Genomic DNA, 24,982 nt, shown 5'->3' on the forward strand with positions numbered 1-24,982 from the left:
TAGGATCTCTTTGAGAAGATGACACGCAAACATGAGGGAATCAAAGCAGGGAGAGTTGAAACGCGATGGCAGCTTGCAAGGAGAACCGTCAAAGGGGACAACTGAAAAAGCGTTAAGAGACATGAAGTGCTGCTTCCCCTGGATGTTAAAATTGAGAACAGAGAGCAGCACACGGCAATTCTGGAGATAGGGAGGCTGGAGTGGGGGCTGTTTATAGGCATAGTGTATGGGGGATGCTGGAGGCCCTTCCTACCCAGCTACCCCTGCAGGCTGGCCTGGCTCGCCGAGAGAGAGGTGTGGGAGGGGAACATTTACAGAACCAAGTTCTTAGAGGAAGAAAGAAAACCAAGGGAAAAAGGGCAAACACATGGGAAAGCAGGAAAGAAAGAGAAAAGGAGTCATCAGCCGGAGCCAGAGGCTGCAGTCGCGGAGTGAAGAAGCAATCAAGGAGGCACAGGGCTGCGTGGACGCAGACCCTAAACACTGGCAGCAGGGGGCGCTGGAGAGACCACTCTAGTTCTCTGATCCATATCTCCCTTCCTTTTCTGGACAGATGCCCTGACCTTCCGGGAAACCCTCGGTGAGAGGCCCACAGCCTCGCTTCTAGGGTCACCACTGCTTCTTCCAGTCTAGCCAAACAGCTCCTAGTACAGCTCAGAGCACCCTGCAAGGAGGGCACGTGTTAAATCGAGGAGCACACATGCTCCACGAGGAATTCTTTGCTTTGAGGCCATGCACAGAGGTGGGTTCACTATGAAGCTTGTGAAATAAGCTTCAGGGCCCGCATTTGCATGGGCCACAGAGAGTCTGGGAGCTGCAGAAGGTTCAAGGGAAGAGGAGCCATCACAAGCAGAATATTCTAGAAGGCATTTCTGGCAAATGGCCCAAAGAGGCCTCAGGAGAAAAGAACTTGAGTCTTCAAGGTAACCTGTGACTTTTTTGTCTCATTATAAATATCAACTTTCATGCCTAATTTTTATAAGTTTATATACTTTTTTCTTAAAGAGCCCCAATCGGCCAGGCACAGTGGCTCATGCCTGTAATCCCAGCACTCTGGGAGGCTGAGGTGGGTGGATCACCTGAGGCCAGGAGTTCAAGACCAGCCTGGCCAACATGGTGAAACCCCATCTCTACCAAAAATACAAAAATTAGCCAGGTCTGGTGGCGTGTGCCTGTAATCCCAGCTACTTGGGAGGCTGAGGCAGGAGAATTGCTTGAACCTGGGAGGTAGAGGTTGCAGTGAGCTGAGATGGCACCACTGCAATCCAGCCTGGGGAACAAGAGCGAAACAGTGGTGCCAGATCATCCAATTGTGCTTGAATCAAGTGATCTTGATGCTTTGGTCTGAAAGTTTGTGTCCCCCCAAAATTCATAATTTCTAGTCCAGTGATGTTGGGGGGGTGGGGCTTTTGGGAGGTGATAAGGTCGTGGGGGTGGAGCCCTTATGAATGGGATTAGTGTTCTTATAATAGAGGCCTGAGAGAACTTGTTCACCCCTTCTACCACATGAGGATGCAATGAGAAGGCACCATCTGTGAGGAACAGGCCTTTGACAGACACCGAATTTGCGGGCACTTTGATCTTGGACTTCCCAGCCTCCAAAATTGCGAGTGATAAATTTCTGTTGTTTATAAATTACCCAGTCTAAAATATTTTGTTACAGAAGCACAAATGGATAAGACAAAGGACGTGAGTGAATTTAAGGAACTGGAAACAGGCAGAAATAGGGAAGAGGGTTTCAGTGTAGAACATGCAGTGGTTTGGAGGCATCAAATTACACGTGCCCAGGGGCAGGTGGCTGTCGGCTACCTTGCATTCTCCAAGAGCAGAAGGGCCAGTCAGGTACCTTTGACTTGGAGAGAGCCTCGATGTTGCTGGCCATGTCGTCGATCTCCATCTTCAGCTCGCTCTTCTCCTTCTCCAGCTTCTGCTTCACCCGCTGCAGGTTGTCAATCTGCTCCCCAAGCTCGGCCACACTATCTGCATGCTTCTTCCTCAGGGTGGCCGCCGTGGCTTCATGCTGTAGGGTGGCCTCCTCCAGGTCCCTGCGCATTTTCTGGAACTCAGCCTCCCGCTTCTTGTTCATCTCAATCTGGGCTGAAGTGGCCCCACTGGCTTCTTCCAGCCTCTCACTGATCTCCTCCAGTTCTCTGGCCAGATCTGAGCGCTGCTTCTCAATCTTGGCTCTGAGCGTGTGTTCCGCTTCAATTTCCTCCTCCAGCTCTTCTATGCGGGCCTGAAAGGATTACTCTATCAGGAATGTTATTGTGGAGGAGGGGGCAGCCCCCTTTGAGAGGGGCTGGGTGTCGAGGAATTGCGGGTAGGCAGCATAAGGCGGGTGGGTCATTTGAGGTCAGGAGTTTGAAACCAGCCTAGCCAACATGGTGAAACTCCGCCTCTACTAAAAATACAAAAATTAGCCGGGTGTGGTGGTGGGCGCCTGTAGTCCCAGCTACTCGGGAGGCCGAGGCAGGAGAATAGCTTGAACCTGGGAGGTGGAAGTTGCAGTGAGCTGAGATTGTGCCACTGTGCTCCAGCCTGGGTGACAGAGCAAGACTCGGTCTCAAAAAAAAAAAAAAAAAAAAAAAAAAAAGAATACATTATAACATTAAATTGGTGAAAAAACTTGGAAACAACCTAAGTGTCCATGGATAAGAGAATGCACAAATCGATTGTGATGGAGACTTGTTCTAGAAGTCTATGGAGCAGGTAGACACCAATCCACGTCTATCATGGATAGCTCTGCAGATCATGTTGCCAAAAGAAAGGAGCAAGTTGCAGAGTGATACTCTCAGTATGATATGCTAAGAATATGGAGAAACAAGAACCTTTTCTGTATGTGTACTATATATTTTTTGGGGAGTCTTAAATGTGTACAAAAACACATAGCAAAAGAGGCAGAAAGATGCATATCCCACTGAAATTGGCAATTAATTCTCAGAAGACGGGGAGGGCACTGGGCTTAGGGATGATCAAAGCACACTTATCAATAATATTTAGCTTTACTGGGCCTATTTTGAGCCTTTGCAAGGAAGTATGTTTATGGGTTATTCAGAACATTAAAATATTATTTTCAAAAACTAAAGGAAATGACAGGACATCTTCTCTAGCTTTAGCAGGAGGAAGGAAAGAAGCAGCTAAATAAACAAGGGGGAAGGAGTGAGGAGGGGCGCGCTTGCAAAGGGATTGTCATGATTGGGAAGGTTTTGATGCTTTTACTTGCAGTTCTTTAATCTTCTTTTGAAACTGCAAACTGTGGACTTGTTCGTCATCTATTTTGGCTTGTAACTGACTGAGTTCAAACTCCTTCCTGCAAATAGATTAAAAAAGATAAAGAACATGAAATACAAGCCTCTTGGAGGCGGTGAAAGTTGGCTTTTAGGCTGAGACACAGAGGTGATAAAAGAAATATCTACTTTTTCAATTTCTCTTCTATTTGCTGCTTGTCATTTTCTAGATCCATAATGGATTCCTGGGACATTTTCAGATCTCCTTCCAGCTTCCTCTTCGCCCTTTCCAAGTCCGCCCGCAGTTTCTTCTCCTGCTCTAAGGAACCCTCAAGCTGAGAAGACACACAGGTAGAAAATTAAGCCCCTGCTGGGGAAGTGTTTGCCCCGTTTATCCAGTGTAGCCATACACGTGGCCTGGGGCTTCCTGGGGCTCGTGTAGGGTACTGGCTGCAAGCCTCTGGCCCCAGGAGGAAGCAAGTCTTGCCCCTACCTCCCCTCTCTTCTGTCTTCCAGAAAAGACTACCCAGGGTGGGGCTGGATCCCTCAGGGGCCTCCTGGTGCCTCTCTCAGCTGATTCCCACTTGGCCTGGCCCAGACTATGTTCCCTGTAGGGGTATGGTACCCATGGGTGCACACTCTTGCACAGACAATACAAATGGGGGCTTCTGTGGACAGCACTGTGAAGGTCTGTGCTGCACACCATCACGCCTTGCCTGCTAACATTATGCAACCATGGGAGGCAAGGAATTCGTGTGTGTGTATGTGTGTGCACACACACACACATGCATACATAGGAACAGGAAACAGGTGTAGAGGAGGAGCACACCTACCCTGGGCTCAGAAACATTAAAGTTATCTAGAAAATCTCTAGCCACAATAGTGAGTAAAACCTGAAAACTTCAAACGTGGCTCTTACATCAAGAACAATAATGTCATGTGACGGGGGCGGAAATAGTAATTTTCATGGCCACAAATGGAACTCATCTTTAGTAACGTTACAACAGGATTGGAGGTTTTGGAACCCAAAGGACCTACAAGTGGATGCTAATAATAATGATGATGGTGATGATAGCAATAGTAGCAGCTATGTTTTACTGAACACTTTCTGTGTGCTGAGCTCTCTGTGAAAACCCTCTGAGATGGAGCTATTTACATCGCCATTTCACAAGGCACAAACTGAGGCTTTGCAAGGGCAAGCAGCTTGCTCAGTATCCCAGACTCCTTCAGGGTCAGGGTGGGGCTGAGATCTGAATTTAGGGATGCTGATTCCAGAGTCTGACCTCTCAAGCCCTGTGTCCTAGTTAGACTGTCTCTTGTCTGTGCTTCCACAAGTGATAAATGCTAAAGCATAGTAGTAAAATATCCTCACATCATCTGTTTGCTGTTCAAGCTTGGCATTTATTTTGATTAGACCATTGACTTTATCTCCTTCAACCTGAAGATCATCCAGTGTTTGCTGATGGGCCTCCTGTAGAGATTTCTTTTCTTTGGTCAATTTGGAAATGTTTTCTTCAAGTGCTGTCATTTCTTCGGAAAGATTCTTTACCTGGGACAATATTAACACCGATTTAATATGGAAACGATTATGCCAGAAGCTTCCATCAACAAAAGCTATTGCTTCTTTGCTCATCTTTCCTTTTTCCCTTTTCTTTTTGGCTACTACTTTTTTACCTCCTAGAATTGACAGACTCTCAGTTCTTTATCTTCCTTAACGGTCTATCATGGTGCCTCAAATTCTCCCATTAGGATTATTCATTTAAGGAGGGCATTATATTTTACAAGGAAGGGCACTTTTAAAATGCAAATGTGCTACCTCTGAAGGGTAAAACATCAATCTATATTCGCTCATAATATGTCTGTGGAAATGTGTTTGTTAGGTTGGCTGAATAGGGTTTAGAATGAGGCAGGAAGGGGAGGAGAGGTGTGAGGTGCTACGCAAGAAAATTCACACCGGGCGCGGTGGCTCACGCCTGTAATCCCAGCACTTTGGGAGGCCGAGGCGGACGGATCATGAGGTCAGGAGATCGAGACCATCCTGACTAACATGGTGAAACCTCGTCTCTACTAAAAATACAAAAAAAAAAAAAAAATTAGCCAGGCATGGTGGTGGGCACCTGTAGTCCCAGCTACTCAGGAGGCTGAAACAGGAGAATCGCTTGAAACCAGGAGGCAGAGGTTGCAGTGAGCTGAGATTGCACCACTGCACTCTAGCCTGGTGACAGAGCGAGACTCCGTCTCAAAAATAAAGACAGAAAGAAAGAAAGAAAATTCAGAACGGGAGTGCTGTGTTATCGGGAAGCAGGAGGAGGGCACCCAACACGGAACTTGAAGGAAGTAAGTGAAACCTTTTTCCACATCCAACAGGCTTCCAGATCAGAAGTTGCTAACTCCTAATCTATGGGCTGAATCTGGCCATATTTTCTTTAGTCCACATAGTAGTTTACAATGTTATCATTTACAATGTTACAGTTGTTTTTTTTTTTTTTTTTTTTTGAGAGGGAGTCTCACTCTGTCGCCCAGGCTGGAGTGCAGTGGCGCAGTCTCAGCTCACTGCAAGCTCCGCCTCCCGGGTTCACGCCATTCTCCTGCCTCAGCCTCCTGAGTAGCTGGGACTACAGGCGTCCGCCACCACGCCCGGCTAATTTTTTGTATTTTTAGTAGAGACGGGGTTTCACCATGTTAGCCAGGATGGTCTCGATCTCCTGACCTCGTGGTCTGCTCACCTTGGCCTCCCAAAGTGCTGGGATTACAGGCATAAGCCACTGCACCTGGCCCTATATTTCATTTTCTTACATTTTCCCACCGTTTAGCAGTAGGTATTTAATATTTGGTGTGCACACCCCATTACTCCTAATGGCTACGTAGTGCTCCCTGCTGTGTTATCTACTACATTTTAGTTCTCCGTTTTCCCCGTGGTGGACCCTGGCACTGCCTCCGGCTGTCTCCCGCAAGCAATGCCACTACAAACACCCTAGGACATGTCGCCTTGTGGACAGGTGGAAGAATTCCTTGATCTATACACCCAGGAGCAGAATTGCTGGGTCGTAGGGTATCTGGATTCTTAATTTGACTGAGTAATTCCAAATAACTTTCCCAAAGGCTGCATCAGTCTCTGTCCTGCTGGTACCCGCTCCTCTCAGTCAATCCTTGGTGTTATCCAGTCTTCTGCCTCCTTCACTATCTGCCTGACCCCTGTAGGCCTTCTTGTTTGCAATCCCTGTGCTTGGTGCTATGGGAACTGAAGAAGAATATGAAACAGTCCTTCCTCTCAAAGAAATGCTAGAAGTTTGTGATACAGCCAGGGAGGGTTGAGAAGAGCCTATGGGGCCGGGCTCACACCTGTAATCCAAGCACTTTGAGAGGCCGAGGTGGGTGGATCACCTGAGGTTAGGAGTTCGAGACCAGCTTGGCCAACATGGTGAAACTCCGTGTCTACTAAAAATACAAAAAATTAGCTGGGCATGGTGGTGTGTGCCTGTAATCCCAGCTACTTGGGAGGCTGAGGCAGGAGAATTGCTTGAACCTGGGAGGCGGAGGTTGCAGTGAGCCGAGATGGCACCACTGTAGCGAGATCTGCCTGGGCAATAGAGGAAGACTCTGTCTCACAAAAAAAAAAAAAAAAAAAAAAAAAAAGAAGAAGAAGAGTCTATGGGTAGAAAAGACAGCAGAGGACAGAACTTGTTGGGACTTAACTACCCTTCACCTCGACACCAGCCTCTCATTTCTGGGCAATGTTATATTGACTGGATTCCTATGCCACCCTTTCTCCTCCTTACAGAGAGAGAGAGAGTGAAGCCTGTTAAGACACTGTGGGAGTCCCTTGGGTTTGCTCACCTTGTTCTCTGTGGCATGCTTCTCCTTTTCAACTTTCGTCAAGGTCAGCTCCAGGTCATCAATGTCTCTCTTGAGAGAGGAGCATTTATCTTCCAGATTCCTCTTCTTGGCAACCAATTCAGAATTCATCTCCTCTTCCTCTTCCAATCTCTCCGTCAGCTCCTTGACTTTTGCTTCCAGTAGGATCTTGCTTTTGATGAGTCCTTCACACCGTTCCTCAGCGTCCATCAGATTTTCTGTTTCCTGAAAGAACCAGGTCATTTTATGTTTTGATTGGCCTCTTTGAAAATGCTACAAAGAAAGGGTATCACCCTCTAAAAGCTTATTATCTACACCTAAGCCAAGAAATGGGTCATGCACACACATGCACGCACATGTGCACACACTGCACACACACGTGTACATAAACTTAGATATCACCCATAAACACATTTTTTCTTTTTAGATGGAGTTTCTCTCTGTGGCCCAGGCTGGAGTGTAGCGGCATGATCTTTGCTCACTGCAACCTCTGCCTCCCAGATTCTAGCGATTCCCTGCCTCAGCCTCCTGAGTTGCTGGGATTACAGGCGTGTGCTACCATGCCTGGCTAATCTTTGTATTTTTTTGTAGAGATGGGATTTCACCATGTTGGCCAGGCTGGTCTCAAACTCCTGACCTCAGGTGATCCTTCCGCCTCGGCCTCCCAAAGTGCTGGGATTACAGGCATGAGTCACTGCACCTGGCCCATATACATGTTTTTTTTTTTTTTTTTTTTTTTAACTAGCAAGGACATTGCTTATAGAAATTCGCATATAATAATTTGTTCATTTATTTCTTTAGAGACAAGGGCTTGCTCTGTTGCCCAAGCTAAAGTGCAGTGGCTTGAGTGTAGCCCACTGCATCCTTACACTCCTGTGCTCAAGTGATCCTCCCACCTCAGCCTCCCAAGTAGCTGGAACTACAAGGGATGTGCCATCATGACTGGCTTTTTTTTTGGTGTGTGTACAGATGGGGCCTCCATGTGTTTCCCAGGCTTGCCTCAAACTTTTAGCCTCAAGTGATCCTCCTGCCTCAGCCTCCCAAAGTGCTGGGACTACAAGTGTGAGCCACCATGCCTGGCCTCACTTACAATAATTTCAAACAGAGGAGTTTGTGAAATTACAAGTTCATTTTAAAGAATGAAGCCTCTAGAAATTTGCCACATTTGAACAGCTGGTTATCTCACTCTTCCTGCTACCACCAGTTGAAAAATGACTCATCTACTCTGTTATCTCAAGCTGACAAAATAGTTTCAAAACATTACTATCTTTTAACTTTCATTAAATTTATTTTTAAATATATGGATTTATTTATTTTCTAGAGATAAGGTCTCACTATGTTGCCCAGGCTGGTCTCAAGCTTCTGAGCTCAAGTGATCCTCCTGCCTTGGCTTCTGAAAGTGTTGGGATTATAGGCATGAGCCACCAGGCCTGGTCCTTTCAACAGAAAAGTTCTGCCTATGTCTCCTTAGCTGTGCCTCCTCGAACCACAGAACAGAAAATTAAAAACACCCAAGAATTCGTGATTGAATACATATGTCCCAGAAGATGCTGCAGTGAGTCTCTTGGACAGACCAAGATCAGCTACTTCTGTTCTAAATCGGGCTATATCTTCCCATATAAGAGTATTTATTTATATATTTGTTTATTTATTGAGACAGAGTCTCACTCTGTTGCCAGGCTGGAGTGCAGTGGTGCGATCTCGGCTCACTGCAACCTCCGCCTCCTGGGTTCAAGTGATTCTCCTGCCTCAGCCTACTGAGTAGCTGGGACTACAGGTGCCCACCACCACGCCCAGCTAATTTTTGTATTTTTAGAAGAGAGGGGGTTTCACCATGTTGGCCAGGATGGTTTCGATCTCTTGACCTCATGATCCACCCGCCTTGGCCTCCCAAAGTGCTGGGATTACAGGCGTGAGCCACCACGCCCAGCCCATATAAGAGTATTTTAAGACACACACTGCAGGGTAATGCATGGGAGGAGACTGGCAAGCATGCATGCTAATGTTTACTGAACATCTATAAACATGAGCTGTGTGCCAGGCATTTTACAGGCATTAACCACTCTGATTTTTCAATAGCTGGATGAGGTGAGTACTCTGACTATGCCCATTTTACAGACGAGACAACAGAAGCACAAAGAGGATATGTAGCTCGTCCAAGGTCACACAGCTATCAGATGGAGCATCTGGGATAGAAACCCAGTTATCTTGTTCCAAGAACTGTTCTCTTGTCCGCTGTACCTGGGAAAGTGCTCCTATTAACTCACTATAGCGATTGGGAAAGTGAAAAGGGGAGCGGAAAATGCTCTGTATAAAAACAAAAGGTAAAAGTATTTGGGGATTTATTAAAAAGGGAAAATTGTAAATGCCTTCACTCTGTGAAAGAGACAATTATACTGCCCCATTTCTTTTCTTTTTCTTTCTTTCTTTCTTTTTTCTTTTTTTTGAGACGGAGTCTTGCTCTGTTGCCAGGCTGGAGTGCAGTGGCACTATCTCGGCTCACTGCAACCTCCACCTCCTGGGTTCAAGCGATTCTCCTGCCTCAGCCTCCTGAGTAGCTGGCACTACCGGCGTGTGCCACCACACCTGGCTAATTTTTTTTTGTATGCTTAGTAGAGATGGCGTTTTACCATGTTAGCCAAGATGGCCTTAATCTCCTGACCTTGTGATCTGCCCACCTCGGTCTCCCACACTGCTGGGATTACAGGTGTGAGCCACCGCGTCCAGCCTATACTGCCCCATTTCTTTGATAAAACAATGTATCTTTAAAGCACTTTTTTTTTTTTTGAGATCGGGGTCTCACTGTGTTGCCCAGGCTGGAGTGCAGTGGCATGTTCTCAGCTCACTGCAACCTCGACTACCTGGGCTCAGGTGATCCTCCCACCTCAGCCTTCTGAGTATCTTGGACTAGAGACATGCACCACCATGCCTGCTAGTTTTTAAAATTTTTTTACAGAGATGGGGTTTTGCCATGATACCCAGGCTGGTCTTGAACTCCTGGGCTCAAGCGATCCTCCCACCTCGGCCTCCCAAAGTGTTGGGCTTACAGGCGTGAGCTACCGCGCCCGGCCTAAAGCACTTTTTACATATTATTGTAAATAATATATAGAAAATTACTCTTGCTACTTTGAATTGGGTTATTTAATTTTGATTATTTTTATTTTTATTGATTTTTAAAAGCTGTGGTGCATATACATATGACACATATATATCCCTCATGCCCACAGCAAAATATATCTAACTCTGCGATGACGGGGAGAAATCAGGGAGAGCACAAATTCTCTTTGCAGACATAATTTCCGGCACTCACTGCTTTGCTAAGCCCGGGACCAGGCATCCTTTTACGAGCGAGGTGGTGCTGCAATACTCCACATGACCACTGGGTGGCACCACTGTCTCTCGAATAGACACCTGATGGCGCCCTCAATGTTCCTCCCCCTTTTCTGTCCTCCAGAGTCTGTGTTTTGCATTCTCAAGTGGAAGGTACTTACAGACTGGACCTGCAATTGGAGGTCATTCTTCTCCTGCAGGAGGGAGACCATTTTCTCCTCCAGCTCCTTCCGGCGAGCCTCGGATCGGGCCAGTTCTTCCTTGGTCCTCTCAAAGTCTTCCTTCATGGTGGCCATCTCCTTCTCGGCCTCTGCACTCTTCAGCAGGGGCTTGATTTTGAAGAACAGGTTCATCCAGGGCCAGTGCTTGACGTTCATAAAAGAGCGGATGTTGTACTGGATGCAGAAGATGGAGTCCCTGTACACCCATTAGGACTCAAATTAATAAATCCAGCAAGGTCTGGTCTCTGCACCCCCCACCTGTCCCCGACGGACCCCATCCTCCATCCTTCTCGGTTAGGTGGGAAGGAGGTGCAGCCAAGCTTGGCAGATCCTCTGGATCCAGAGTAGGTCTGCAAATGAGGGGCAGAGGAAACAAAGGCACGTGCACAGGTTGGAAGGTAGGAGAGGGCGTGGAGCTACCTGCGGGCTCCTGGTCACCTGGCTGCCCTTTCCACCACCCTACTGAGAGTGCCCTGCCTGAGGGCGTCGGTGACCTCCTAATGCTCAATGCAAGGAATAGCTTTCATTCCTATTCTATTGGGTCTTTCTCCCATGTTTGATGTATTAATCAGCTCTTAACTTTTGAAACTTTCTCTGCCTTAAATTCCATCCACATTTTTCCTGTTTCATTGTATTTTGCCATATGGGGTTCCTCTTCCTGCTGAAGAAACCCAGGACTTGTCCTTGGTCATTTCCCAGTCTCTTGCCCTGGTAGAGTTGATCTGTCTTCCCAATTTCTTTCTTTTCTATTCTTTTTTTTTTTTTTTTGAGATGGAGTCTTGCTCTGTTGCCCAAGCTAGAGTGCAATGGTGCAATCTCGGCTCACTGCAACCTCCGCCTCCTAGGTTCAAGCAATTCTTCTGGCTCAGCCTCCCAAGTAGCTGGGATTACAGGTATGCGCCACCATGCCTGGCTAATTTTTGTATTTTTAGTAAAGACTGGGTTTCACCATGTTGGCCAGGCTGGTCTTGAACTCCTGACCTCAGGTGATCTGCCCACCTTGGCCTCCCAAAGTGCTAGGGTTACAAGCGTGAGCCACCACAACCAGCCTGTATTCCTAATTTCTACTGCTGTTTTCATCCCAGTGTCACCCACATGATCTCCCCTTCACCCTCCACAGCTTTATATTTACATAGCTTATGGATTCCTGAACACTGGCTTCTCTTTCCCTTCTTGAGATTCTTTTCATCTCTGTGCTGGCTTCCATTTGCTTCACCAAGCTCGATGCCTGGGAGTGATTCCTGACGCATACGTGGTGGCGGTTCATTATGGCTCTGACAGTTAGAGCCACACAGGGGATCAGGGAACTAGGGAGAACAGGCTCCCTCCCACACTCCCCTCTCCCTCCAGTCCCTGCAGGTGACTAGTCATCAATGCTGCTATTCCTTCTCTTGAATTATCAAAGGAAAAAGACTTAAATGGATTAAACATTCCTTTAATCCATGCCGTCCTCTCTCACCCATCAACTATGTCCTACTTCAGGTCCTTGTCATCCCTTATTTGGACTTCTACCACACTGTGGCCTTGCCCCGTCATAGCCTTTGTGTTCACTCTCCTAGCTGCCAGAGTGATGCAATCCTACCCCTTGTCTCTGCACACACCTTCTACGGCTCTCCATCAATGACAGGGTGCAGCCTGGGTTTCTGAATGTGACACACGGGGACCTCCACTACCTGCCTCTTGCTCTCTATTCCAATGACAGCCACCTGCTTGTCGGGCTTCCTCCCAGACCACCCACTCTCAGGTTATGTATAGCTTGCTTCAGAAAGTGCTTTCTTCAGCTGGACGCAGTGGCTTACGCCTGTAATCCCAGCAATGTGGGAGGCCAAGGCGGGCGGATCACCTGAGGTCAGGAGTTCAAGACCCGCCTGGCCAACATGGTGAAACCCCATCTCTAAAACAAAACAAAACAAACAAACAAAAAACAAAATAGCTGGGCGTGGTGGTGCACGCCTGTAATCCCAGCTACTAGGGAGGCTGAGGCGGGAGAATCGCTTGAACCTGGAAGGTGGAGATTGCAGTGAGCCGAGATTGTGCCACTGCACTCCAGCCTGGATGACAGAGCAAGACTCTGTCTAAAAAAAAAAAAAAAAGGGAAAAAGAAAGTGCTTTCTTCTTGCTGACACCTTCATGCCAACTCCAACCCCCTAATCAGGCTGGGGGCTTATTCTTGCCAGTTCCCTATCCCCCGACTATAACTCGAACATTGAGCTTGTCACAGGCATTAAAACCAGCCATACATGCATCTGCTTCCCACTCCTTTGTGACCCCGTGAGGGAGGGTTCATTTCTGTCTCCCCAGCGCCATGCAGAGCACCCAGCCCAGGATTGCCGCTCAGTAGATGTGGGTTAAACAAATGAAGGAAAGAGAGCAAGCACATGGAAATCCCAAGACTAAAAGCAGGAAGTGACAATCAGCTGCTAAGCAGAGAGGGCAGGATAAGGTGGAGGTGAGGGTCTGTGTCACCTCCTCTCCATCATCTTCTTGAACTCCACCCGCATCAGGTACCCCCTGCACACCGCCTGTGTGTGTGTCATCAGCGTCACCAGCTTCTCGTCTCTCATCTCCTCCAAAAGTCCCAGGAGCCCAGCTTTGAAAAACACCTGCATTAAAAGACAGAGGAGCCTTGATCTTTTTCCCCATCAGGTGTTCAGCCGGGCCCTTGAGGGGGCCTGTTTCTGCTCAACTCTGAGGCTCAACTCTCAGAGCACGGCAGGGGCAGCAATTCTGTTTCCCGGACTTGCTTCTCGGCGGCTCTGGTCTCCTCAGTGGCTCCTCCTGGGCAGTGAGGCAGCCTGGTCCAGAGTCTGTTCCAAGCTGGTCATGGTGGCTCATGCCTGTAATCCCAGCTCTTTGGGAGGCCGAGGCAGGCGATCATTTGAGGTCAGGAGTTCGAGACCAGCCTGGCCAACATGGTGAAACCCTGTCTCTACTAAAAATACAAAAATTATCCGGGCGTGGTGGTGGGGACCTGTAATCCCAGATACTCAGGAGGCTGAGGCAGGAGCATCACTTGAGCCTGGGAGGTGGAGGTTGCAGTGAGCAGAGATTGCGCCATTGCACTCCAGCCTGGGTGACAGAGCAAGACTCTGTCTCAAAACAAAACAAACAAAACAACAACAACAACGACAAAAACAACGTGTGTTCCAGGCCCCACCAACCCACAGAGACCAGTTCTGACAGAGCTCACATACAGGAAACAAAGACGAGTCCAGAAAGAAACCATGGGACGCAATTGTGCCCAGATCAGAGAGATTCACAGATGTGTTGGCTTCACCCTCTTCTTCTGTCCATCTGGGAAGGTTGGTTCCACGCTCAGGCCCACTTCGCCCACTCCCTCCATAACATTCCAGGGAAACTAAGCACCCTCTGGGGCCAGCAGGCTCTTCCTTGGTGGAGACCCCCAGCCTGCCCGTTTCTGAGATGTGGATCTTTGGAGTCAGGCCAGGATTTGAAGCTGACCTTTGCCACTTACTATCTATCCAGGTGTGACCTTGAGTAAGTTTCTCGACCTCCCAAGAACCTGATGAGTAAGTGCCACCCTTATCACCATCACTCCTACCTCGCTGGTTAGTGAGGAGTCAGTGAAGTACGTGCAGGAGGCTTCTCACAGGGCTGATACTCACGTGCTCAATAAATGGCAGCTAGTTTGTCTTTGTTTTTGTTTTCTGAGACAGGGCTTCACTTTGTTGCCCAGGCTGGAGTGCAGCAGTATGATCAATCGCACTGCAGCCTCCATCTCCTGGCCTCAAGAAATCCTACTTCAGCCTCCCAAAAGCACGGGATTAAAGGCATGAACCACTGTGCCCCGCTTGGTAGCTGATTTTATTGTTTATAGTCATTCTCCTCAAGGCCTCAGTGTCCCTGGAGTCCTCTCTACGTTCTCCTCTCTCTTCAGCTCTTTCTTACCTCTGGGACACTAGAGTTCCCCATTGGCTTTTCCTATCCTTGCTGCATGGTGGGGCTCAGGCTTCCAATCTAAGCTTTCAGCCACTTACAAACCAACAGGGAGACAAGCTCTGTCTACCTAGACACAGAGCTCCCCTTACCTGGGCGACTGGGCAAGGACAGTCAGGTGGACCAGAAGGAGAAGGGGACCCTTTTTCTGATCAGCTAACAAGCAGCCCAGGGCTGTGGGGTTACTAGGGGAGTCCCAGCCTCACCTGTGCTCACCTTGGTGTTGCCGAACCTGAACTGCTCCCGGTCCACATCGATGGAGTTGAGGAGCTTCTCTGAGGCATTTTTGCTGTCAATGAACTGCCCTTCAGGGATAGCACTGGCATTGAGGATCCGGTACCTAAGGAGAGAGGACATTTCCCGAATGGATTCCAATCCCCGAAAGGCTTCATAGCTGAGACCAGCCTTCCAGAATCGTCTCCTGCTCAAGCCTTAGGAGGAAGTGGAATACTGTACAGCTGGTCTGGGAGATGGGAATAGCTAGGGACTGATTCTAGCAAGGGGGCTTGAATCAGCCCCCTTGGGAGAGAAGCAAGGTGGGTGGGAGAGAAGCATGAAAGAAGGGAGCCCAGCTGAGTGCATGGCGGGAAGTTTGCTTTCAGAGGAAATGGTTCTTCTCTGGCTTAAAAGAGGCCTTGAAATCAACTGTGACCTGTAGGCCCTGGTTCTCCTACTTCTGGAAGGTCCTCTCCTGTCCTCCATCCTGGACAAGGCCCAGACTTGTGCAACCCGATGGTGGCTCAGAGGAGAGAGTCTAGAGCTGCAGGCCTCAGCTGGGTGTGATTTGGCAATGTCTAGAGAGTTTTGATTGTCACAGCTCAGTGGGGAGGGGTGTGGTTTGCTACCACATCTCTGAGTAGAGGGCAGGGTTACTGCTAAAATGCTCCCACACCCAGCACAGCCTCCACAATAAAGGACGATCTAGCCTGAATGTCCATAGTGCAGAAGTTAAGACATCCTGGTCTAGAGTCACAATCAGGCTAGAGGGTCTGGGCTCTGAATTTGGAACCACTTGGGCTGGCCCACTCACTGTGGGCATGGGATCAGTTCCTCTAGCAAGAGATGAAGTCTGTGGAAACTCTGGGGGACTTGGGAGCTCACCAAATACCCAGGTCAAGAAATGTCTTAGGGAAATGCAAAAGGTGCCCTCGGAAGGAGAGAGATGCACAGGAGAGAGGGAACCTACCGCTGCTTGAAGTCAGCATAGAGGATCCGGCTGGGGAATCCCTTCCTGCAAATCCGGATGCCCTCGAGGACCCCGTTACAGCGCAGCTGGTGCATGACCAAGTAGTGGTCCATCACACCTGGAGAGAGAACGTCCCGGGGGTGTGGCTGTGACCCCTTCATTTGTTGTTGATGGTCTGAGGCACCATGAGACCCTCCAACACATCCACACTTGAGTGGGAGAGTCAGTGAGTGGGAGAGTCAGTGCCAGCTCCAAGGTAGAGGGCTGGGGGTGGCTAGAGCCTGCCTGCAGGTCCCGCAGTGAAATAATCCCACCCTCTTGGGGAGTGCTAGCACCCCATAACCATGGCAGTAAGAGCCAAAGCATTGTGCTTTCTGTCCTCAGCCCTGACTCTGCAGCAAGGCTGCAAAAGCTGCAGAGTGAGTACAGGGTGCACTTGGGCTTCCCATGGGATAACCCGAGATGTCTTCTTGCATCTACACAAGGATGGGGATGGAAAAATCTGCAGGCTGTGGCTGCAGAAGAGTAACCCAGCAAAGAAGAGGAGGCCGGCTGGGCGTGGTGGCTCATGCCTATAATCCCAGCACTTTGGGAGGCCGAGGTGGGTGTATCGCCTGAGGTCAGGAGCTCGAGACCAGCCTGGCCAACATGGTGAAACCCAGTCTCTACAGAAAAATACAAAAATTAGCCAGATGTGGTGGCACACACTTGTAATCCCAGCTACTTGGGAGGCTGAGGCAGCAGAATCACTTGAACACAGGAGGCGGGGGTTGCAGTGAGCTGAGATTGAGCCATTGCACTCCAGTCTAGGCAAGAAGAGTGAAATTCCACCTCAAAAAAAAAAAAAAAGAAGAGGCCGTGGGAGGGGACCCAGAAGGGGGTTGAAGGTAGGGCGGCGGTCATCTGCTGACCACTCAGCCCCTGCTGTAGGAATTGGGGGAGAAATGGAGCTTGGCTGGAAGGAGAGGAGCTAGAGGGGCAAACCCCTTTGGGGAGGTAATGTGGGTGCTCGTGGTAACCAGCCTGGGTCAGGCACAAATGAAACTAGGATGGAGAAAATTCTGTCTCAGGTCTGCGTGAGGGGTTAGAGGACAGGGGCTACGGCAACCTGATGGCTTCTCTTTGTGGGCTCCCTAAGTTGCTGGGGTGGGAGTGGTGGGGCCAAGGCTGGCTTTGACTTAACCTTAGGGAAGCTTCTAGAATGCCCACGTGGTTCCCTGGTAGCTGTGGGGAGACATCACTATACAATTAGATGATTTTTAAGGCTTTGGTAGAGCTGCACTGTCAGATACAGTAGTGACCAGCCACATGTGGCTATTTACATTTAAATTCATTAAAATTAAAAATTAATTAACATTTTAAAACTTTTCATGTAAATGTAAACATTTCATGTAACGGTGGCCACCCTATTGAATAGTGCAGACATGGGGCATTTAATCATTTCTGAAAGTCCTATCAGATGGTGATTCTCTAGAGAAAACATGGTTGAGAGCAAGGAGAAAATGTCTCAGACATTCAGAGAACTGGCCAGGTGCAGTGGCTCACGCCTGTAATCACAGCACTTGGGAGGTCGAGGTGGGTGGATCACCTGAGGTCAGGAGTTTGAGACCAGCCTGGCCAACATGGTGAAACTGCATCTCTACTAAAAATACAAAACTTAGCTGGGCGTGGTGGCAGGTGCCTGTAGTCTCAGCTACTTGGGAGGCTGCGTCAAGAGAATCGCTTGAACCTGGGAGGCGGAGGTTGCAGTGAGCCGAGATGGTGCCACTGCACTCCAACCTGGGTGACAGAGCAAGACTCAGTCTCAAATAAATAAATAAATAAATACAATAATTAAAAAATTCATAGAACCGCCGATGTGGAGAGAACCTTAGAAATGGTCTAATTCGACTCCCATGAGCTCTCAGATGATGATTCTGTGTGGTTAAGATCCCAGCTGTGCTGTTTACTAGCTTCGCGGACTTGGCCTGTCTCTGCCTCAATTTCTTTATTTGTAAAATAAGGATAATAATGTAGGTTGAGCATCCTGAATCAGAAAACTCAAAACCTGAAAACTTTTCAGCTCCAACCTGATGCCACAAGTGGAGAATTCCACGACTGACCTCATGAGGCAGGTCGCAGCCAAAACTTTTCACGTACAAAATTATTTAAAATATTGTATAAAATTACCTTAGGGCTATGTGTATAAGACCCATATGAAACAGATGAATTTTGTGTTTAGACTTGGTCCCATCCCCAAGATATCTCATTAGGCACATACAAATATTCCAATATCCACAGAAATTTAAAATTCATAACACTCGTGGTCCCAAGCATTTCAGATAAAGGGATAATCAACCTGTAGTATCTGCTTCATCAGGCGGTTGAGGATTACATGAGTTAAGATGAGTACAGGCCTGGTGCGATGGCTCACGCCTGTAATCCCAGCACTTTGGGAGGCCGAGGTGGGCGGATCGCCTGAGGTCAGGAGTTCGAGACCACCCTGGCCAACATGGTGAAACCTCTTCTCTGCTAAAAATACGAAAACTTAGCTGGGTGTGGTGGTGCGTCCCTGTAATTCCAGTTACTCGGGAGGCTGAGGCAGGAGGATTGCTTAAACTGGGGAGGCAGAGGTTGCAGTGAGCTGAGATGGCGCCACTGCACTCCAGCCTGAGCGACAGAGTGAGACCCTGTCTTGAAAAAAAAAAGAGAGAGAGAGAAAAGATGAGTACAAAGGTTAAAATGGTGAAAGCAGGCATGATTAACACTTGCTTTAACCATGTGGCTGAGGCCTCTTTCTTCTTAAGCACCGGGAGCAGAGAGAAAAAGGCATAGTTACAAGAGAATTGAAGCTTCTAGAGCCAGAAGAAAGCTGAAAGGACCATCATTTTACAGTGGGGAGGCCAGAGATGCCACCATGCTTGCCAGGCTGTCCATCCTGTTAGGGGTTGTGTCCGACTTGGACTGGGAGATCTTTTCTAATTCCCGCAGAGGCATCCTATGGGGTGGCGGGGCACTGGGGGAGACTGAGGCCCAGAGAGGTGAAGGGCTTTGCAAAGCTGTAGCAGAGCCGAGATGGCACTCTTCTCTCTCACAGGGCCCCTCTGGTTTGTGCAGACTCAGAATCCTGAGCTGGTTCTCTTAGGGCTTGCTTTGTTTTTCCTTAAACCTGACCTGAGATGTTTTCTATCAGGTCCACGTAAAGGGCCTCCTTTGCTTTTGTACCAATGCGTAAAACTTCTAAAAATTCCCCTGAGCTATTCTCTCATCCTTCTGCTCCAGCCGCTGAAGGGTTTTTCCTCTTTATTTCTCCAAGTGTATCACTTCCATCCCACTCCTTTCTCCAGCCATCTTGGCCTCCGTGGGCAGTGTTATTAGCCATGCTTTTGAAATATGCTGTATCTTATGATGATCTGGCATCATGGGGCCTCCTCGCTGGCTCAGGAGAGATTGCCCTTCCCGGGGCTAGCCATTCCAGGAAATGGCAAAAAAGTCTCCTGCAAGCACGTCTTTCACATGCAAACCAGCCATCCAAAGCCCTTAACCCCCAACCCCTACCTTTATCAGGCTCTCACAGGGCTCTTACACTCTGGGCCAATACTTCCCTGTCCTGGTCACCTCAGGGCCCCGGGTACCGGCCAACTTGAGAAAGTCCCTACATTTCGAAGCCTGCTGAAACCATTCAAACTTGGCAATGCTGAACCTGCTTGGCCTGTTCATGCTGCCTCACCTGCTCCATCCCATGGGAATGACCCTCGAGGCTCTGGCCTGTGATTTCTCCTTACTCCCCCAACCCCAAACCTAGCCCTGGTGCTTCCCCTCGTGGCCCTCTGTGGCAGGCCCCCTCCTCTTGAGCACTGTGTCTTTTTTTTTTTTTTTTGAGATGGAGTCTCCCTCTGTCACTGAGGCTGGAGTGCAGTGGCGCAGTCTCGGCTCACTACACCCGCCGCCTCCTGGGTACAAGCAATTCTGCTTCAGCCTCCCAAGTAGCTGGGATTACAGGCATGCACCACCACGCCAGGCTAATTTTTGTATTTTTAGTTGAGACAGGGTTTCGCCATGTTAGGCTAGTCTCAAACTCCTGACCTCAGGTGATCCACCCACCTCAGCCTCCCAAAGTATTGGGATTACAGGCATGAGCCACCATGCCTGGCCGTGACTGTCTTTTTAATGGTAACCATCTTCTGGTCTGTTGGCCTCACCATCCCTTAACAATAATAAAACCTACATTTAAAAACAGCAGCAAGCCAGCTTTTGGTGACTCAGCAGCACAGACTTAGCAGGCTCCGGGTTTGCTGCAAGAGGAGAACGAGAGGAGTAGAGGCTGGAGCCTGCTCCCGAGGGGCCCTTGTTCAGCAGGCGAGCAGAGGACCTGTGCCCGTGAAGCCCTAGAGGATTCGGGAGAACAACTAGCAAGCCCCATATGTGCCTGTGGGTGGGGAGGGACTTGTGATTTGATCATGGATCGTGACTCCCAGCCCCTGCTCTAGGTGCCCTGGGGTAAGGCATGGAAATCTCCATAGTTTCTAGTCTTCTAGAAAATAAAGAGGGCACAGTAGGTGCTTTCTAAGGTGTCACCAGGCTTCTGTATCAGTGTTGGGCTATTCCCGGAAATTGACATGAAAACAGAGAGGTAGATGCCAGAGCTAAGGAGAAGCAAATGCAACAGGAAAGGACAGACATTTCAGCAACCTTTACCTTCCCAAAGAAAATGTAGGGCCAGGCGCGGTGGCTCACGCCTGTAATCCCAGCACTTTGGGAGGCTGAGGTGGGCATATCACGAGGTCAGGAGATCGAGACCATCCTGGCCAACATGGTGAAACCCCATCTCTACTAAAAATACAAAAATTAGCTGGGCATGGTGGTATGTGCCTGTAGTCCCAGCTACTCAGGAGGCTGAGGCAGGAGAATAGCTTGAACCAGGGAGTTGGAGGTTGCAGTGAGCCGAGATCGTGCCACTACACTCCGGCCTGGCGACAGAGCGAGACTCTGTCTCAAAAAAAGAAAAAAAAGTAAGCCAGTGGATTACCAAAAGCATTCCTCCCAGAGGCACAGTTTGAAGCCATCCCCCACCACCTTGCAGGCCATCTGCTTAGAGAGGAGTCAGGCCACAAGCATGTTTGATTTATGCAAGCAGGTACTCAGCGACGACAGTAACAGAAATGGATTTTTTCCAAGACCTACATACAAGCCAATGATTTCGTGTGATTCTTAACCAAAGAAACCACTCTTCCCAAAACTGGAGAAGCTGGCTCACTGGTCAGGAGGCTGCAGGATGCCCCAGATAATGCATATCACAATGATGTAGTTGGTTATTGCTTTTGACTTAGACTTTAGAACCTAACTTTCATGGAAGATGCAGTTTCACTAACTATAACACACCTGGCTATTGGGGATTTAAAGTTTCTAGTTCTGAGTGATAATAATAATAATAATAATAATTAGCATCCAACATTTGCTGGGTGTTCACAATGTGCTCAGCCCTGTTGTAGATGCTTGACTTGCACTTACTCATTGAACCCTCACGACAACCCTCTAAGGTGGGTTAAATGAGCTAATATTTGCAAAGTGAGTAACCACTTTATGAGTGCTTATTAAAGAAGTAAATAATAGATTAAAATGCTACTTTTATCCTTGTTTTTTTTTTTGTTTGTTTTTTTTGAGACGGAGTTTCGCTCTGTCGCCCAGGCTGGAGTGCAGTGGCGCGATCTCGGCTCACTGCAAGCTCCGTCTCCCGGGTTCACGCCATTCTCCTGCCTTAGCCTCCCGAGTAGCTGGGACTACAGGTGCCCGCCACCACGCCCAGCTAATTTGTTTGCATTTTTAGTAGAGACAGGGTTTCACCATGTTAGCCAGGATGGTCTCGATCTCCTCACCTCATGATCCGCCCGACTCGGCCACCCAAAGTGCTGGGATTACAGGCGTGAGCCACCGTGCTGGGCCTATCCTTGTTTTATGGACAAGAAAGCTGAGGCAGAAAGTGCTCAAATACTCTGCTTAGGATCACGTGGTAATAGGTGAACTTTCCCCCCCGCCCCCCCGACAACGTATACCTCTGTTCACTCATAATGTTGCAGAGGCAGAATGTTTAATCCTGAGCTGGGAGGCCCGTGTTGGGCATAGAACAGCTCAGCTGGTGAGTGAGCTACCCCATAGCCACAGCTCCGTGTGACAGTTTGTTTTCCTTTTTGTGACAAATGACACTGAAAAAGCTAGACTCCAAGAATATTCGCAAATCAGGATGAAGTGACAGTTAAAGGAGTCCTCTATTGCACAGGGTTCTGTATTTATATATAGTCTCTATTGCACAGGGTTCTGTATTTATATATAGTCTCTGATTCTCAGTTTTCTCATTTATAAACTGGAGATCAATACGTGTATCTTGCAGAGAACTGTTGCAAGGATTCGAGGTAATATAACAAAGTGATTGGCACGCAGTATGGCTTCAAACAGTTGTTATTGATGCTATTTTGATTATGGGATACCTAAGATGATTATTTGCCAAATGTAGTGGTATTTAACTTTGGGGTAAACAGAGCTTTTATCTTATGAAAGCTGTGGCTCTGATGTGCCTATATACATACACACAATATTTTGAATATGATTTCATAGTAGGGGTGCCAGATAAGATACAGATGCCCTGTTGAATGTGAATTTCAGATAAACAATGAATACTTTTTTAGAGGAAGTATATTCCAAATATTGCATAGGTCACACTTATACTAAGATGTTTTTCATTGTTTAACTGAAATTGAAATTTAATAACATTTAATATGGCATTTGGTTTTTAGCATTTTTGTGGTTACATAATAGTTGAACATATTTATGGGGTACACATGATATTTTGATACAAGCGTGAAATGTGTAAAGATCATATCTGCATAATTGGGATATCTGTCACCTCAAACATTTATCATTTCTTTGTGTTGGGTACATCCGGTATTTTTATCTGCTAAATCTGGCAACCCTATTTCAGAGACTACTTTCAGAAGTGATACAGACCATCACTCTTTCCAAACTCACACCCACAGAATTTTGCATTTATCTCAGGGCGTCCTGTTCTGTTCAAATACTTGGCAAGATCTGCTGGTACTCACCAGGAGTCTTGGTCTCATTGGGAATCAGACATCGTACAAAGTGAGGGTGGGTGCTCCTTAAGTTAGTCATCAATTTGTTTAAATTTTCCTGGGACATAAACCAAAACAAGCACATTTAGCAAATGCCATTTCACTGGGCAGAAAAACAAGTGAATATGGAAGCTGCCAAAAGACCAACCCTGAACAGGGCCGACACGGTCTGGAAAGAGGAGCCCTTCTTCTTCCCGCCCTTCTTGCTTCCTACGGAGTCGCCTGGAGACAGACACAGAAGAGCGTGTTAGATGCATCCCAGAGGACCCAGCAGTGGGCTTCCTGAACCACCCGTTCCCAGCCCCGAGTTCTGGTTTCCTTTTGACATAAGAGACCTGAGGTTTTGTTTGTTTGTTTTAGACGGAGTGTTGCTCTGTTGTCCAGGCTGGAGTGCAATGGCACCATCTCAACTCACTGCAACCTCCACCTCCCGGGTTCAAGCCATTCTCTTGCCTCAGCCTCGCAAGTAGCTGAGACTACAGGCGTGTGCTACCATGCCTGGCTAATTTTTGTATTTTTAGTAGAGATGAGGTTTCACCATGTTGGCCAGGCTAGTCTCGAACTCCTGACTTTGGCCTCCCAAAGTCCTGGGATTATAGGCATGAGCCACCGTGCCTGGGCTGTTTGTTTTTAAAATGCCCCCAAACTACCCAGGATTAAGAACCCTCAGCTTTATCATTGTGGGAATGGGGTGGGAATGGGGTGTGGGTAGCATTTAACTGGGAGTATAACTTCAACTCTCAGTAGAAAAGGGGAGTCCTTTCCTTTAGAAATCAGAGCTGAAAGCAAACTGAATAATTTGCAAGATTGAGATGTCCCTCTTAATGTTTGTAGTTTCTTTTTTTTTTTTCATTCTTTTTGTTGTTGTTGTTTGTTTGTTTTAAGATGGAGTCTCGCTGCGATGCCCAGGCTGGAGTGCAATGGTGCAATCTCGGCTCACTGCAACCTTCGTTTCCCGGGTTTAAGCAATTCTCCTGCCTCAGCCTCCCAAGTATCTGGGACTACAGGCGAGCGTCACCATGCCTGGCTAATTTTTGTATTTTTAGTAGAGATGGGTTTCACCATATTGGCCAGGCTGGTCTTGAACTCCTGACTTCAAGTGATCCGCCCACCTTGGCCTCTCAAAGTGCTGGGATTACAGGCGTGAGCCACCGTGCCTGGCAATGTTTGTAGTTTCTTTCATGAATTTGCCTCCTTTTATTCTTTAATCCCTGCTTATCTCTAAAGAGTAAGTAACTGAAAGTAATAAAACGGAATTTTCTCAACAATATTTTATAAGTTGATTTCTTTTTCTTTCCTACAGGAAACAACCCAATTTGCCATCTTAATTTGGAGTCTACTTTTTCTGAATGACTCAATTTTCTCTGATACTTAATCAAGATGCAGCCTTGGGGGAAAATGTCATGTCCCAGTCTCCCCCATCTTCCTTTCCCTTCATCCCACTTTGTCCCCGGGGTCTAGCATGACTGTGTGTTTGGATTGGGGAAGGGAAGGCAGGAAAGTCGCTTCCCCAAATCCGCATCCACACAGGGTCTTATGTTAGAGTTGATGTTATCTCTAGGCGAGGTTATGCAATGTAGTTACAGAGACATTGTGATTAGATTCAAAGAAAATGATTTTCATCATTGAGGTTTATGCATGTGCCCATTTCCTATTTATTACATTCCCTGGCCCAGAGGATATTAGGCTTTCATTTTTAAAAAATGATCTCATTATCTAATGAATATAATTATTTCATATATTTTATTAATTTATTAAATGTATGCATTTAAAATGGCATATAATGTTAAAACTCTATGTTGGCTACTATTTAAAAGTATATTTACTGGTAATCTTAAAAAGTGTTACTGGCTTGTGTTACTTATTTATTTATTTGAGATAGGGTCTCCCTCTGTCATCCGGGCTGGAGTACAGTGGCCCAACCACGGCTCACTGCAATTTCAGCCACGCAGTCTCATGTGGTCCTCCCAGCTCAGGCTCCCAAGTAGCTGGACTACAGGTGTGCACCACCACTTCTGGCTAATTATTTTATTTTATCTTATTTTATTTTGTTTTAGAGACAGGATCTCTATGTTGCCCACACTGGTCTTGAACTCCTGG

At 47.6% G+C, this 24,982-nt stretch overlaps 1 protein-coding gene and 1 long non-coding RNA gene across 2 annotated transcripts in view; one reads left to right on the forward strand and one right to left on the reverse strand.

Moving 5' to 3' along the window:
- Positions 1–24,068, forward strand: part of LOC129527854 (uncharacterized) — a 48,968-nt gene extending 24,900 nt beyond the window's left edge. The window contains exons 2-3 of the long non-coding RNA XR_008672954.1: positions 3,458–3,578; positions 23,768–24,068. This is a non-coding gene — a long non-coding RNA (uncharacterized lncRNA). The remainder of the gene's footprint in view (positions 1–3,457; positions 3,579–23,767) is intronic.
- MYH13 (myosin heavy chain 13) overlaps positions 1–24,982 on the reverse strand; it is a 72,013-nt gene that overhangs the window by 16,066 nt on the left and 30,965 nt on the right. The window contains exons 17-27 of the mRNA XM_019013356.4: positions 23,031–23,104; positions 22,853–22,940; positions 15,777–15,894; positions 14,807–14,930; positions 13,100–13,236; positions 10,574–10,829; positions 7,065–7,307; positions 4,600–4,776; positions 3,417–3,562; positions 3,220–3,310; positions 1,847–2,236 (exon numbers count right to left, since the gene is read on the reverse strand). Coding sequence (XP_018868901.3) covers positions 1,847–2,236; positions 3,220–3,310; positions 3,417–3,562; positions 4,600–4,776; positions 7,065–7,307; positions 10,574–10,829; positions 13,100–13,236; positions 14,807–14,930; positions 15,777–15,894; positions 22,853–22,940; positions 23,031–23,104 — 1,844 coding nt within the window. The remainder of the gene's footprint in view (positions 1–1,846; positions 2,237–3,219; positions 3,311–3,416; positions 3,563–4,599; positions 4,777–7,064; positions 7,308–10,573; positions 10,830–13,099; positions 13,237–14,806; positions 14,931–15,776; positions 15,895–22,852; positions 22,941–23,030; positions 23,105–24,982) is intronic.

Source organism: Gorilla gorilla, chromosome 19 (genome assembly GCF_029281585.2).
Source record: "Gorilla gorilla gorilla isolate KB3781 chromosome 19, NHGRI_mGorGor1-v2.1_pri, whole genome shotgun sequence".
In the NCBI taxonomy this organism is placed as follows: domain Eukaryota; kingdom Metazoa; phylum Chordata; class Mammalia; order Primates; family Hominidae; genus Gorilla; species Gorilla gorilla.